The sequence below is a fragment of the Rhinoraja longicauda genome, chromosome 35 (assembly GCF_053455715.1).
Source record: "Rhinoraja longicauda isolate Sanriku21f chromosome 35, sRhiLon1.1, whole genome shotgun sequence".
NCBI classification, from domain to species: Eukaryota; Metazoa; Chordata; class Chondrichthyes; order Rajiformes; family Arhynchobatidae; genus Rhinoraja; species Rhinoraja longicauda.
This window is the reverse complement of record NC_135987.1, coordinates 3889102-3905790: the sequence shown is the minus strand read 5'-3', so window position 1 is coordinate 3905790 and position 16689 is coordinate 3889102. Positions and strand designations below refer to the sequence as shown.

The 16689-nt window shown below is 48.8% G+C and overlaps 1 protein-coding gene across 1 annotated transcript in view; it reads left to right on the top strand.

The window, feature by feature from the left end:
* The window catches only part of LOC144609937 (paired box protein Pax-2-like), a 186206-nt gene extending 170439 nt beyond the window's left edge, over window positions 1–15767 (top strand). Inside the window, exons 7-8 of the mRNA XM_078428343.1 lie at window positions 11280–11366; window positions 15390–15767. Coding sequence (XP_078284469.1) covers window positions 11280–11366; window positions 15390–15511 — 209 coding nt within the window. The 3' untranslated portion in view covers window positions 15512–15767. The remainder of the gene's footprint in view (window positions 1–11279; window positions 11367–15389) is intronic.
* The last annotated feature ends 922 nt before the right edge of the window (window positions 15768–16689 follow it).

The window sequence follows — 16689 nt, the reverse complement described above, 5'->3', positions numbered from 1 at the left end:
TGAGAGAGATAAGGGGATAGCCAATATAGATATAGATAGTTAATATAGATGGTTAATCTATAAACCTAAGGTGGACACAAAATGCTGGAGTAACTCAACGGGTCAGGCAGCATCTCGGGAGAGAAGGAATGGGTGACGTTTCGGGTCGAGACCCTGACATCAGTCAGAAGAAGGTCCCGACCCGAAACGTCACCCATTCCTTCTCTCCCGAGATACTGCCTGACCCGCTGAGTTACTCCAGCATTTTGTGTCCACCTTCGATTTAAACCAGCACCTGCAGTTCTTTCCTACTAATCTATAAACTTGTACATTATTGAGATGTGAGAACACAAAGGGAAAATGTGCAAACTCAACACGGACAGACAGCATCCGCGGTCAGGATCGAACCCGGATCTCTGGCGCTGTGAGGCAGCAGCTCTACCCGCTGTGCCACCGTGCCACTCCATGGTAGTAATTTGGCTGAGAACAGGAGGTGCAGGAACTCAGAATGGGATAACCATTTATACATTTATTGTTCCAAAACCCATTAATCACAGGCACCTTTTGTTAGTAACCACCAAAAATGGTTTAGCAATCCTTTTGTAAATATTGGATTAATTATTGTCTTTTGACTCATTTTAGGATATGGCCATAGAGCTAGATAGAGCTCTTAAGGATAGCGGAGTTAGGGGTTATGGGGAGAAGGCAGGAACGGGGTACTGATTGACAATGATCAGCCATGATCACATTGAATGGCGGTGCTGGCTCGAAGGGCCAAATGGCCTCCTCCTGCACCTATTGTCTATTGTCTATTGCCATCGCTGACAAGGCCCAATGTTTTTATTGCCCATCAGAATAAGTTCATAAGTTCTAGGAGCAGAATTAGGGCATTCGGCCCATCAAGTCTACTCCGCCATTCAATCATGGTTGATCTATCTCTCCCTCCTAACCCTATTCTCCTGCCTTCTCCCCATAACTAATCAAGAATATATCTCTCACTGCCTTAAAAATATCCATTGACTTGGCCTCCACAGCCGTCTGTGGCAATGAATTCCACAGATTCACCACCCTCTGTCTAAAGAAATTCCTCCACATGTGCAGACTCCACGCGGACAGCACCCGAGATCAGGATTGAACCCGGGTCTCTGGCGTAGGGGGGAGGCGGCTCTACCAGCTAGGGCACTGTGCTGTCTTCTTCGGACTAAACAAACATCACACCAGCTAGCATGTCTACAATCCCCCCATGTACTGTGACGTTGGCCTCAGCCAGGGTCTCGTCCCGAAACGCCACCCAGGGATACTGCCTGCCCCGCTGAGTTACTCCAGCTTTTTGTGTCTACCGTCTGTGTGAAAACAAAATGCTCCCCCAGGTTCCTATTAGATCTTTGCCTTCTCCTCTTAAATCTTGGCCCTCTAGTTCATGATTCCTCCACCCTAAGGAAATAAGAGACTGTGCGTTCACCCGATCTATTCACCTCAGGACCTTCTGCCCTCAGGCTTCTTCTTGGTAGAGTTGGGTTTTGGAGATAGACACAAAATGCTGGAGTAACTCAGCGGGTCAGGCAGCATCTCTGGAGAGAAGGAATAGATGATGTTTTGGGTTGAGACTAGGGTTGCCAACTGTCCCGTATTAGCCGGGACATCCCGTATTTTGGGCTAAATTGGTTTGTCCCATACGGGACCGCCCTTGTCCCATATTAGGCCCAGACGGCGCTGTAAGCCCGGACACTGTAGGCCCGGACACTGTATGCCCGGACACTGTATGCCCGGACACTGTAGGCCCGGACACTGTATGCCCGGACACTGTAGGCCCGGACACTGTATGCCCGGACACTGTAGGCCCCTACACTGTAGGCCCAGACACTGTAGGCCCGGACACTGTAGGCCCGGACACTGTAGGCCTGGACACTGTAGGCCCGGACACTGTAGGCCCGGACACTGTAGAATAGAATAGAATAGAATAGAATAGAATAGCTTTTATTGTCATTCGTTTTACCGAACAAAATTAATTTGCCAGCTGTACAAAAAAACAAAAAACACAAGACACACAACCCCAACACAAACATCCATCACAGTGACTCCAAACACCCCCTCACTGTGATGGAGGCAAAAAAACTTCCTCTCTCTTCCCCCATGCCCCTCCCATGGACAGACAGCTCGACCCCTACCGAGGCGACCGACCCGCACAGCCCCCGCAAGGAGATGGAAAGGCCCCGCAGCCGAGCCGCACCGGCACTGTTAAGTCCCGCGGCCGTACCGGGCGATGGAAGGCCCCGCGGCCGAGCCGCACCGGGCGCTGTTAAGTCCTGCGGCCGAGCCGCACCGGGCGATGGAAGGCCCCGTGGCCGAGCCGCACCGGTGATGGAAAGTCCCGCGGCCAAGCCGCACCGGGCGCTGTTAAGTCCTGCGGCCGAGCCGCACCGGGCGATGGAAAGCCCCATGGCCGAGCTGCACCGGGCGATGGAAGGCCCCACGGCCGAGCCGCACCGGTGATGGAAGGCCCCACGGCCGAGCCGCACCGGGCGATGGAAAGTCCCGCGGCCGAGCCGCGCCGGGCGATGGACAGCCCCGTGGCCGAGCCGCACCGGGCGCTGTTAAGTCCTGCGGCCGAGCCGTGCCCCGAGGAAGAGACCTAAAAAAAGAAAGATTTCCGCCACCCCACCCCCCCCCCCCCCCCCCCACACCCCCCCACACCCCCCCACACATACACAGCCAAAAACAAAACACCCCAGCACCAACACACAAACAAAAAAGGACAAAGGACAAACAGACTGCCAGCGGGCCGCAGCCGTTAGGCACCGCCACACGTGACCAGACTGTAGGCCCGAACACTGCAAGCCCGGACACTGTAGGCCCGGACACTGTAGCCCGGGGGCCGCAGCAGTCCCAGACAGTAGGCCCGGGCAGCCGCCATTGGTGGAGCGAGAGCATGTGGCCGCTGGGTGGGTGAGGTCTCCTTGTCCCGTATTTGGGAGTCAGGAAGTTGGCAAACCTAGTGCCATTTACACCAAGCCAATTAACCCACAAACCTGTTTGTCTTTGGAGAATGGGGGGAAACTGAAGATCTCGGAGAAAACCCACGCGGTCACGTGGAGAACGTGCAAACTCTGTACAGACAGTACCCGCTATAAGGCGCTATAAGGCAGCAACTCTATAGCTTCTCTGTCACCCTTGTATAGCCTGCTTGACTTTACTTAGATTATTATTGTTTATTATTCAGCTTCTAATTTAATAAACGTATAACTAAAAAGGGTGGCACAGTGGTGCATCGGTAGAGTTGCTGCCTCATAGCGCCAGACACCCGGGTACGATCCCGACTACGGGCGCTGTCTGTACGGAGTTTGTACGTTCTCCCCGTGACCGCGTGGGTTTTCTCCGAGATCTTTAGTTTCCCCCCACACTCCAAAGTCGAACAGGTTTGTGGGTTAATTGGCTTGGTGTAAATGTAAATTGTCCCTGGTGTATATAGGATAGTGTTCGAGTGTGGGGATCGCTGGACAGTGCGGACTCGATGGGCCGAAGGGCCTGTTTCCGCGTTGTTCCTCTAAATTAAACTAAAGGCAGCATGAAAATATCATTACTGTGTAAATGCGGTATCAGGGCTAGGAATAAAGAACAGATTACAATAATGATGTCTCTAATAATATTGAACAAGGTCTCTTTATTGAAAAGAAAGTTTAAGGAGCAAATGAGCCGTAAACGTGAAACATTGATAGCATGAATTCTGAACTTGTAAGCACTTTTTCTAACTGAAGTAATAACTGGAGATGTGTATTAAATCTGAAAGGTTTAGAGAAAGGTAAACCTTTGAGTTCACAGAGTGGTCAATGGACTTTCAGTAGAGCTGGTGATAATCGACTCAATGGAGAAAACCTTACTTGGTATTAACTGACACCTCCCCTTAATATTGTCAGCTTTACCGATGAATACCGATGAACAGGCTAACTCTTCAAGAGTAAATTGAATCAATGTTGTAATGTTTCTAAGTGAGATGAGGAAGAGAGAACAGAGGAGGTTGGAGGAGTGTGTGCGTGTGTGTATCTGATTATGAGTGTGAGCATGAGTATGTGTGTGTGTGTGTGCATGCGTATGTGCGAGTGTGTGTATCGGATTATGTGTATGCCTGAGTGTACATCTGATTATGAGCATGAGCATGTGTGTGCATGTGTGCACGCATGCAGATGTGTGTGCATGGGTGCACACCTGATTATGAGCATGAGCATTTGTGTGCATGTGTGCACGCATGCAGATGTGTGCACATGTGTATGTTTGGGTGTACATCTGTATATGAGCGTGAATATGTGTGTGCATGTGTGCACACATGCATATGTGTGTGCATGGGTGTACATCTGATTATGAGTGTGAGCATGAGTGCATGGGGGTGTGTGTGCATATGTGTGCACATGTACGCATGTGTGCATGGATGTGCGTGTTTGTGTGAGTGTGTATCTGATTGTGAGTATGAGCATGAGTGTGTGAGTGTGTGCATCTGTTTATGAGTGAGCATGTGTGTGTGTGCATCTGTGTGCATGTGCATGTGTGTGCACGAATGGGTGTGGCGAGTGTGTATGAGTATCAGCATGAGTCCATGTGCACGCGGGTATGTGCATGTGTGTGTGTGAGTGTGCATCTGATCATGAACGTTAGCATGAGTACATGTGTGTGTATGTGTGAGTTTGTGAGCATGTATTTGATTATTAGTGTGAACACGTGTGTGAGTGTGTGTGAGTGTGTGCATGTTCAACAACAACAGTTCAACAACAGTTCAACAGTTCAACAGAGCTTTATTTGTCATTCGGTACCGAGGTACCGAACGAAACTACATAGCAGTCATACACAAAAAAGAACACAAGACACATGACCCCAACACAAACGTCCATCACAGTGACTCCAAACACCCCCTCACTGTGATGGAGGCAACAAAACTTCCACTCTCTTCCCCACACCCACGGACAGACAGCTCGTCCTCGACCGACCCGCACAGTCCCCGCAAGGGGATGGAAGTCCCCGCGGCCGAGTCGCACCGGGCGCTGAAACGTCTCGCGGCCGACCGGGCTGTGTGAATCTAATTATGAGTGTGAGCATGAGTGTGTGTTTGAGTGTGTGTATCTGACTGAGTGTGAGCATGAGTGTGTGTGTGCATTAGCTAGGGTGCATGAAAAGATAGAAGGAGTTGTGTAAAGATAAGCAAAGGATCTTATTGAGACAGGGACAAGGATTTGTTGGTATGAACAGAAGATAAATATTTGGAAATTATCCAGCACTGAGGAGCAAATTGAAGACGTTTGATTACGATGTAAAATGAGATGAGATGCTTCAATGAGATGAGATGAGATGAGATGAGATGCATTCAAGAGAGAGCTAGATAGAGCTCTTAAGGATAGCGGAGTCAGGGGGTATGGGGAGAAGGCAGGAACTGGGTACTGATTGAGAATGATCAGCCATGATCACATTGAATGGCGGTGCTGGCTCGAAGGGCCGAATGGCCTCCTCCTGCACCTATTGTCTATTGTTCCTTCCAGCCACTGCTCACCCAGAGCTCATTGTCCAACCAACACTTTCCCGATCATGGATACACATGGTCGTGAGCTGTGGAAGGGATTTGGAGTGTACGTATCTGGTTCGACACTTCTTAACCTGTTGTTCTCATTCAAGAGCAGCATTTCAGGGTCAGAGAATTGAAGAACGGTCTGCAAATATTTAACAACACAGTCTGGGTGGTGAGCCACAAGCTCTCTGTGCGCCCAAACCTCCCGTTGGCACGGTGGCGTAACGGTAGAGCTACTGCCCACAGCGCCAGAGACCCGAGTTCAATCCCCACTACGGGCGTTCTCAGTTCGGAATTTGTACGTTCTCCCTGTGACCGCGTGGGTTTTCTCTGAGATAGCAACATAGAAATGTAGAAACTTTGAAAATAGGTGCAGGAGGAGGCCATTTGGCCCTTCGAGCCAGCACCGCCATTCATTGTGATCATGGCAGATCATCCACAATCAGTAACCCGTGCCTGCCTTCTCCCCATATCCCTTGATTCCACTAGCCGCCAGAGCTCTATCTAACTCTCTCTTAAATCCATCCAGTGATTTGGCCTCCACTGCCCTCTGTGGCAGAGAATTCCACAAATTCACAACTCTCTGAGTGAAAAGGTTCCTTCTCACCTCAGTTTTAAATGGCCTCCCCTTTATTCTAAGACTGTGTGGTCCCTGGTTCTGGACTCCCCCAACATTGGGAACATTGAGATCTTCGGTTTCCTCTCGCACTCCAAAGACGTACAGGTTTGTCGGTCAATTGGCTTGGTATAAATGTGAATTGTCCCTAGCGTGTGTAGGATAGTGTTAGTGTGCGGGAATCGCTGGTCGGCGTGGACTCGGTGGGCTGAAGGGCCTGTTTCCGCGCTGTATCTCTAAACTAAACTAAAAATCAATTGCAGCAGGAAGGTCCGTGTGGGAAACACACATTGGCAATTGGTCAGATTAACTAGACAAGCTTGGATATCATGAACCAGCGATTCACCAGTGGATTTATCCAGCCCAATTTAAAGTCCATTCCATTTTACATGTGTCAACATTGGGTGTACTTGAATGAACATATTTTTTAGACATTAGACTTTGGAGTGGTGTATGGAACATGCTGCCACAGGAAGTATTTGAGGCAGGTACTATGGTAACGTTTATGAAACATTCATATAGGTACGTGGATAGGACGGGTTTAGAGGGATATGGGCCAAACGCAGGCAGGTGGGACTAGTGTGGATGGGACGTTGGTTTGTGTGGGCTAGTTGGGCAGATAGGCCTGTTTCCACGCTGTATGACCCTATGAATCTAAGAATCTATACAGTGTGGAAACAAGCCCTTCGGCCCATCGAGTTCACACCGACCAGTGATTTCTTCATATACTACCTACAGCATCCGGACTTACAGCGTCCGGACCTACACTGTCTGGAACTATACTGTCTGGATCTACAGTGTCCGGGCCTACACTGTCTGGGCCTACACTGTCCGGGCCTACAGTGTCCAGGCCTACAGCGTCCGGACCTACACTGCCCGGACCTACACTGTCCGGACCTACAGTGTCCGGACCTACAGTGTCCGGACCTACAGTGTCCGGGCCTACAGTGTCCGGGCCTACAGTGTCCGGGCCTACAGTGTCCGGGCCTACAGTGTCCGGGCCTACAGTGTCCGGGCCTACAGTGTCCGGGCCTACAGTGTCCGGGCCTACAGCTCCCCCAAGGCCTAAAATGGGACAAGGACGTTCCCGTACGGGACAAACCAATTTAACCCAAAATACGGGATGTCCCAGCTAATACGGGACAGTTGGCAACCCTACCCCCCACCCCCCACCCCCCACCCCCCACCTAGTCCACATCCTCTTCCATCTATTCTCCTTCCTCTAGCTTCACGTTTTACATTCCTTCCTTCCTTGTCTCCTTGTCTCACATTTTTTGTCTTTACATCTCTGGATTTTGCTCAACCATCTGCCAGTTAAAAATCCTCCTCACCCGAATCCACCTATCACTTACCAGAAGAAAAGGACACAGAGTGCTGGAGTAACTCAGCGGGTCAGGCAACATCTCTGGAGAACATGGAACGGTGACATTTCGGGTTGAGATCCTCCTTCAGACGATGTCTACCTTCACTCCTGACATCTCTTCCAACTTTTTCCATATACTACAGTCGGAGGATGTTCATATACTACAATCGGAAGTATTCCATATACTATTCCATATACTTTTCCATATACTACAGTCGGAACCCAAAACATCGTCTATCCATGTTCTCCAGAGATGTCGCCTGAGCCACTGAGCTCCTCCAGCACTTTGCATCATCTCTTCGGGTAACACGGTGGCGCAGCGGTAGAGTTGCTACCTGACAGCGCTTACAGCGCCTACACTGTCCGGGCCTGCACTGTCCGGGCCTACACTGTCCGGACCTACAGTGTCCGGGCCTACACTGTCCGGGCCTACAGTGTCCGGGCCTACACTGTCCGGGCCTACACTGTCCGGGCCTACACTGTCCGGGCCTACACTGTCCGGGCCTACACTGTCCGGGCCTATACTGTCCGGGCTTACACTGTCTGGGCCTACACTGTCCGGACCTACACTGTCCGGACCTACACTGTCCGGGCCTACACTGTCCGGGCCTACACTGTCCGGGCCTACACTGTCCGGGCCTACACTGTCCGGGCCTACACTGTCCGGGCCTACACTGTCCGGGCCTACACTGTCCGGGCCTACACTGTCCAGGCCTACGGTGTCCGGGCCTACAGCGCCCTCCAGGCCTAATACGGGACAAGGGCGGTCCCGTACGGGACAAACCAATTTAGCCCAATATACAGGATGTCCCGGCTCATACGGTTCGATCCTGACTACGGGTGCTGTCTGTACGGAGTTTGTACGTTCTCCCAGTGACCTGCGTGGGTTTTCTCCACGATCTTCGGTTTTCTCCCACACTCCAAGGACGTACAGGTTTGTAGGTTCATTGGCCTGGTACAATTGTAAATCGGCCCTGGTCTGTTGGGGTAGCATTAGTGAGCGATTATCGCTGCTCGGTGTGGACTCGGTGGGCCTGTTTCCACGCTGTTTCTCTAAACTAAACGAAACTAAACTCTATGAGTCACTGTGTTTTCATTTCACATTTGAGATGGTAATCATTGTCACACTAACTGTTCAGTGTATACATGGTGTTAATAATCATCCCTTTGTATATATTTACTATGCCCAGCTTTATCACAGCACGCCCTCAGTATAAATATTTAATGCTAAATTTCAGGCACTGCCTTTTTGAATTAAGAACATTTCTGATGGTAATTCAATGTAGCAATAAACTACAGTGGTGAATACAATGTGAATGATTTAACTTGGAGCCTGCATCTCTTCCAAACCGATTGAAAGCATCAGAAGATAGACACTCCATAGTGCGTTATTTTTCTGACGCTTCAAGTGAAATTCAAATGTGTAGGAAGGAACAGCAGATGCTGGTTTCCACCGAAGATGGACACAGAATGCTGGAGTAACTCAGCGGGACAGGCAGCATCTCTGGAGAGAAGGAATGGGTGACGTTCCAGGTCAAGAGCCTTCTTCAGACTGAGAGTCAGTGGAGAGGAAACAAGAGATATGGAAGAGGTGTGAAAATGAGAGATCAAAGCGGACGAAGTTCAAGGAAAATGTAGAATAGATCAACGAGATCTGGGTGTCCTAGTGCATCAGTCACTGAAAGGAAGCATGCAGGTACAGCAGGCAGTGAAGAAAGCCAATGGAATGTTGGCCTTCATAACAAGAGGAGTTGAGTATAGGAGCAAAGAGGTCCTTCTGCAGTTGTACAGGGCCCTAGTGAGACCGCACCTGGAGTACTGTGTGCAGTTTTGGTCTCCAAATTTGAGGAAGGATATTCTTGCTATTGAGGGCGTGCAGCGTAGGTTTACTAGGTTAATTCCCGGAATGGTGGGACTGTCATATGTTGAAAGACTGGAGCGGCTAGGCTTGTATACACTGGAATTTAGAAGGATGAGAGGGGATCTTATCGAAACGTATAAGATTATTAAGGGGTTGGACAAGTTAGAGGCAGGAAGCATGTTCCCAATGTTGGGGGAGTCCAGAACCAGGGGCCACAGTTTAAGAATAAGGGGTAGGCCATTTCGAACGGAGATGAGGAAAAACGTTTTCAGTCAGAGAGTTGTGAATTTGTGGAATTCTCTGCCTCAGAAGGCAGTGGAGGCCAATTCTCTGAATGCATTCAAGAGAGAGCTAGATAGAGCTCTTAAGGATAGCGGAGTCAAGGGGTATGGGGAGAAGGCAGGAATGGGGTACTGATTGAGAATGATCAGCCATGATCACATTGAATGGTGGTGCTGGCTCGAAGGGCCGAATGGCCTACTCCTGCACTATTGTGTATTGTCTATTGGCAAAGAGTGGGGATAAATGGATCCCTTTAAGAATGGCAAGCAGTAACTAGTGGGGTACCGCAAGGCTCGGTGCTGGGACCGCAGCTATTACAATATAAATTAATGACTTGGATGAAGGGATTAAAAGTACCATTAGCAAATTTGCAGATGATACAAAGCTGGGTGGTAGTGTCAACTGTGAGGAAGATGCTATGAGGTTGCAGGTTGACTTGGACAGGTTGTGTGAGTGGGCGGATGCATGGCAGATGCAGTTTAATGTGGATAAGTGTGAGGTTATCCACTTTGGTGGTAACAATAGGAAGGCAGAGTATTATCTGAATAGTGTCAAGTTAGGAAAAGGGGACGTACAATGAGATTTGGTTGTCCTAGTGCATCAGTCACTGAAAGGAAGCTTGCAGGTACAGCAGGCAGTGAAGAAAGCCAATGGAATGTTGGCCTTCATAACAAGAGGAGTTGAGTATAGGAGCAAAGAAGTCCTTCTGCAGTTGTACAGGGCCCTAGTGAGACCTCACCTGGAGTACTGTGTGCAGTTTTGGTCTCCAAATTTGAGGAAGGATATTCTTGCTATTGAGGGCGTGCAGCGTAGGTTTACTAGGTTAATTCCCGGAATGGCGAGACTATCATATGTTGAAAGACTGGAGCGGCTAGGCTTGTATACACTGGAATTTAGAGGGATGAGAGGGGATCTTATCGAAACGTATAAGATTATTAAGGGTCTCGACCCGAAAGTCTGAAGAAGGGTCTCGACCCGAAACGTCACTCATTCCTTCTCTCCCGAGATGCTGCCCGACCAGCTGAGTTACTCCAGCACTTTGTGAATAAATACCTTCGATTTGTACCAGCATCTGCAGTTATTTTCTTATACTAGATTATTAAGGGGTTGGACACGTTAGAGGCAGGAAACATGTTCCCAATGTTGGGGGAGTCCAGAACCAGGGGCCACAGTTTAAGAATAAGGGGTAGGCCATTTCGAACGGAGATGAGGAAAAACTTTTTCAGTCAGAGAGTTGTTAATCTGTGGAATTCTCTGCCTCAGAAGGCAGTGGAGGCCAATTCTCTGAATGCATTCAAGAGAGAGCTGGATAGAGCTCTTAAGGATAGCTGAGTCAGGGGGTATAGGGAGAAGGCAGGAACGGGGTACTGATTGAGAATGTTCCGCCATGATCACATTGAATGGCGGTGCGGGCTCGAAGGGCCGAATGGCCTACTCCTGCACCTATTGTCTACTGTCTATCTATTGTCTGCCATAAAAAAAACCAATTGACTTTGGCCTTCTCAGCCTTCTGTGAAGAGAGGGGAAAGCAAGGTTTACTTGAAGTTAGAGAAGTCAATATTCATGAAGCATCAGTTTGTTCTCGGCTTACCATTGTATTACACATTGTCTTCTGTGTTTCCTTCCTCAGGCAGCGAATTTTCCGGGAATCCTTACACCCATCCACAATACACAACCTACAATGAAGCCTGGCGTTTCACTAACCCGGGATTACTAAGTGAGTACTTCTGTGTCTTTAGAGCTACTTGTTTAATGAGCTTTCCTAAGAGAGCCACAAAAAGCTGGAGTAACTCAGCAGTTCAGGCAGCTTCTCCGGAGAAAAGGAATGGGTGACGTTTCAGATCGAGACCCTTCTTCAGACTCGAAACGTCACCTATTCCTTATCCCCAGAGATGCTGCCTGACCCGCTGAGTTACTCCAGCTTTCTGCGTCTATCTTCAATTTAAACCTGCATCTGCAATTCCTTCCTACACATAATGAGATTTCCTAGTGGCTTTAAATAATATTTTACTGCAGACAACTGTTGGCAATTAATTTTATTATTAATAGGCAGAATTTTGCACTGAAGTTTAATCCATCTTTGTGCAGGCTCATTGCAAACTGAAAGGTCTCTTTGAACTCCTGCGTGAAATTGTATTAAAATTTCACTTAAGATAGACACAAAATGCTGGAGTAACTCAGCGGGTCAGGCAGCATCTCGGGAGAGAAGGGATGGGTGACGTTTCGGGTCGAGGCTCTTCTTCAGTCTGAAGAAGGGTCTCAACCTGAAACGTCACCCATTCCTTCTCTGCCGAGATGCTGCCTGACCCGCTGAGTTACTCCAGCATTCTGTGTCCATCTTCGGTGGAAACCAGCATCTGCTGTTCCTTCCTACACATTTGAATTTCACTGGCCTTGGTCTTGCTTAGTTTGATGATCCCACACACTGGCTGCCGCGATGGATGTTGACGAGAATATTACTACTTTCTGCAACACTGAGTTGCCAGAGTAATCCAGGACTCCCACAACCACATGGCCCTAGTGATATTGTCTGTGTGTGTGTGTGTGTGTGTGTGTGTGTGTGTGTGTGTGCATGCATGGTATGTGTGTGTTTATTCATGTGTGTGACTGTCTATGTGAGCGTGCCTGCGTTGGACCGTGTCTGTCTATTTGTATGCTTTTGCATGTCCGTGTGCATTTGTGCATGTGCTTCCATGTGGTGTGTGTCCGTGTGTCTGTGTGTCCATGAGGTGTGTGTGTGCATGTGTTCATGTGCATGCATGCATGTGGGCGTGTGTGTCCATGTCTGTCTATGTGTGTGTGTCTATGTGTGTCCCCATGTGTGTGTGCATATGCAGTGTGTGTATCTGTGTGCGAGCGTGTGTCCATATCTGTCTATCTGTGTGTGTCCATGTGTGTGTGTGTGTGTGTGTCCATGTGTGTGTGTGTGTGTGTGTGTGTGTGTGTGTGTGTGTGTGTGTGTGTGTGTGTTTCCATGTGGTGTTTGTCCATGTGTGAAAGTTGGGTGTGTGTGTGTGAGTGTGCATGTGCATGTGTGTGTGTGTGTATGTGTTTGTGTATGTGGATGTACGTGTGTTTGTGCGTGTGTGTGAGTGTATGTGTGAGCGTGGTGTGTGTGTGCATATGTGCATGTGCATGTGTATATGTGCATGTGTGCGTGTGTGTGTGTGAGTGGGTTGTGTGTGTGTGTGTGAGTGTATGTGTGTGTGAGTGTGTGTGCATGTGTGTGTGTGTATGTGTTTGTGTATGTGGATGTGCGTGTGTTTGTGCATGTGTGTGAGTGTGTGTTTGTATGTGCGTGTGTGGGTTGTGTGTGTGAGTGTGTGTGTGAGTGTGTGTGTGTGTGAGTGTGTGTGTGTGAGTGTGTGTGTGTGTTTCTCTCTCTCTTTGTGAAGCATGGTGGCCCCACGTAGGAATAGACAGACAGTTTTCATCGTGACCAATCTCTAACCCAAAATATATATTTTAACTGTGAAACCCTATCCAATCTGACCAGCGATAGGTTTAAGTTTAGATTTAGGTTTAGGTTTATTATTATCATATATTCCGAGGTACAGTGAAAAGTTTTGTTTTGCATGGTATCCAAACAGATCAGATTTACCACACCTAGATACAATCAGTTCAAACTCTAGCACAAGCAATAGAGCAAAGGGGGAAGATACAAGGGGTCACAGTTTAAGGATAAGGGGGAAGTCTTTTAGGACCGAGATGAGAAAGTTTTTTTTCACACAGAGAGTGGTAAATCTGTGGAATTCTCTGCCACAGAAGGTAGTTGAGGCCAGTTCATTGGCTATATTTAAGAGGGAGTTAGATGTGGCCCTTGTGGCTAAAGGGATCAGGGGGTATGGAGAGAAGGCAGGTACGGGATACTGAGTTGGATGATCAGCCATGATCATATTGAATGGCGGTGCAGGCTCGAAGGGCCGAATAGCCTACTCCTGCACCTATTTTTCTATGTTTCTATACCGAGTGCAGAACTTAGTCCTCAGCATTGTAAAAAGGAACTGCAGATGCTGGGTTATACTGAAAATAAACACAAAGTGCTGGAGTAACTCAGCGGGTCAGTCAGCATCTCTGGAGATAAAGGATGGAGAAGGGTCACCTCCCGCAATGTCCCCCATCCTATTTCTCCAGAGAAGCTGCTCGACCCGTTGAGTTACTCCAGCACTCTGTGTCCATCTCACACTTCTCAGCGTTGTAGCACATCAGTTCAATAGACAGTCCAATGTCCGCAATGGCTTGGGATATTGAAGTGAATGGGAAAGTACCCGAGCTTATGGAAGGACCATTCACAATTGCTTTGTTTATACTTCGTCTGAAAATTACACGCAATTTTCCACTGAAATTTGCAATTTGAACGCTCATAAGGTTATGCATGCAGAGAATGTGACGTTGATTCTCCTGTTAATGTTTCCTCTTGAATGAATTGTCAGTGAAGGTGGCTTCTCTGTGACTTTTGTCCAGAGTTCCACAAAATTTGCTGCCCTGCACAGATAACATACCCACTGCGATCGTCCCTCGTCCCAACAGAGCAGCTGCATCAATTTTCTACTTCACGTTGTCTTTGTGAAAGTACGAACTTGGATGGGTATTGTGAACTTTGCTCACACCAGGCAGAAAGCAGGTTGTAAAAGCTCAAACTCATAGAAACAAAGAAACATAGAGAATAGGTGCAGGAGGAGGCCATTTGGCCCTTCGAGCCAGCACCGCCATTCATTGTGATCATGGCCCATCATCCACAATCAGTAACCCGTGCCTGCCTTCTCCCCATATCCCTTGATTCCGCTAGCCCCTAGAGCTCTATCTAACTCTCTTTTAAATTCATCCAGTGAATTGTGCCTCCACTGCCCTCTGTGGCAGAGAATTCCACAAATTCACAACTCTCTGGGTGGAAAAGTTTTTTTCTCACCTCAGTTTTAAATGGCCTCCCCTTATACAATAGACAATAGACAATAGGTGCAGGAGTAGGCCATTCGGCCCTTCGAGCCAGCACCACCATTCAATGTGATCATGGCTGATCATTCTCAATCAGTACTCCGTTCCTGCCTTCTCCCCATATCCCTTGATTCCACTAGCCCCGGGAGCTCTATCTAACACTTTTAAATTCATCCAGTGAATTGGCCTCCACTGCCTTCTGTGGCAGAGAATTCCTCAAATTCATAACTCTCTGGGTAAAAAAGTTTTTTCTCACATTAGTTTTAAGTGGCCTACTCCTTATTCTTAAACTGTGGCCCCTGGTTCCGGACTCCCCCAACATTGGGAACATGTTTCCTGCCTCTAACGTGTCCAACCCCTTAATAATCTTAATAAAGCTCTGTTATACCTGTTATACCTGTTATATGTTTCGATAAGATCCCCTCTCATCCTTCTAAATTCCAGTGTATACAAGCCTAGTCGCTCCAGTCTAAATTCCAGTGTATACAAGCCTAGTCGCTCCAGTCTAAATTCCAGTGTATACAAGCCTAGTCGCTCCAGTCTAAATTCCAGTGTATACAAGCCTGGTATACAAGCCAAGCTTTATTCTTGGACTGTGTGTGGCCCCTGGTTCTGTATTGACAGTGGACGCTGAGGCAGGGATAGATATCAAGGGCTGATGGGCTCCATTAACCCCCAGTTACAACCTGCCTTCTCCCGGCCACTCACTTGTCTACTGGTAGAAAAGCTATGTATATATGTGTATGTCCTTCCAACTGCTCCATCTTGTCCTGTGTTAACTTCCAGGCTCCCCTTATTATTATAGTGCCGCCTCCAGGGGTTCTGCACCCCCAACTGCTGCCACTGCCTATGACCGCCACTAGTTTCTATGGCAACCACATGAAAATGCAAGATGATGCTCTTGGGCTCCATATTGTACCAGTCTGATCAATGTCAAATAGTGGATGAAGAAGTGGAGGCCCAAGCTGTTAACTGACTGAAGGACAGACAACTGAGCGTCCAAATCAGTCAACAGTGGACGCCCCTTTGACTTTGGCTGCAAGCGTTTTCCCCCTTCAACATGTGCTGCCATTGGTATATTTAGACTATTGGCTTTATTTTACATGTCAGTCTTCATTGATTCCTTACAGACTGGACACAGAGAGAGAGAGAAAGAGAGAGAGGGAAAAAAAATAAAGAAAAGGAAGCAAAATATCTCATTTATATATATATGTGTATGTATATCTTAATGAATGGATTGATTTAAAAAAAGACACATTAAAACAAACTGTATCAGTGCTTCAGTGAGTGGGCGTTTGGACAGGCTCGTACCTCCCCACCGCTCTACCCCCCCCCCCCACCCCCCACCCCCCCCGACGTTTGACTTGGGGTCCAAGTCTACGCTCGTTCAATAACAAGACGAATGTCCCGACTGCTGTGTACCTGGACGCCACGCACGGGGAGAGCAAAGAAATGTCGAACAAGGCGACGCAACAGCGAAGAAGATGGGGCCGTTTCTCTTCCCATCCCCCTCCACCACCCATCACCCATCACCCACCACCCAACACCCACCACCCAACACCCACCACCCACCACCCACCACCCATCACCCATCACCCACCACCCATCACCCACCACCCAACACCCACCACCCACCACCCACCACCCAACACCCACCACCCACCACCCATCACCCACCACCCATCACCCATCACCCACCACCCACCACCCAACACCCATCACCCACCACCCACCACCCACCACCCAACACCCACCACCCATCACCCATCACCCACCACCCACCACCCACCACCCACCACCCACCACCCATCACCCACCACCCACCACCCACCACCCACCACCCAACACCCAACACCCACCACCTACCGCTGCATCATGTTTACACAGGCAGCCCCTCTCCAAAACTGCCTCAGAGCTGACTCCAATCGCGACGGACTTGCGGTGTGTCCCCCCAACCTCCTGCCACCTTCCCCCCATTCCTCCCTCCCTCTCCATCTCCCTCTCTGTCTTTCAGCCCACTAGCCAGGGTTCTGGAGGGCCCCCGGGCTGGTATGTATGTATGTATGTATGTATGTATGTATGTATGTATGTATGTATGTATGTAT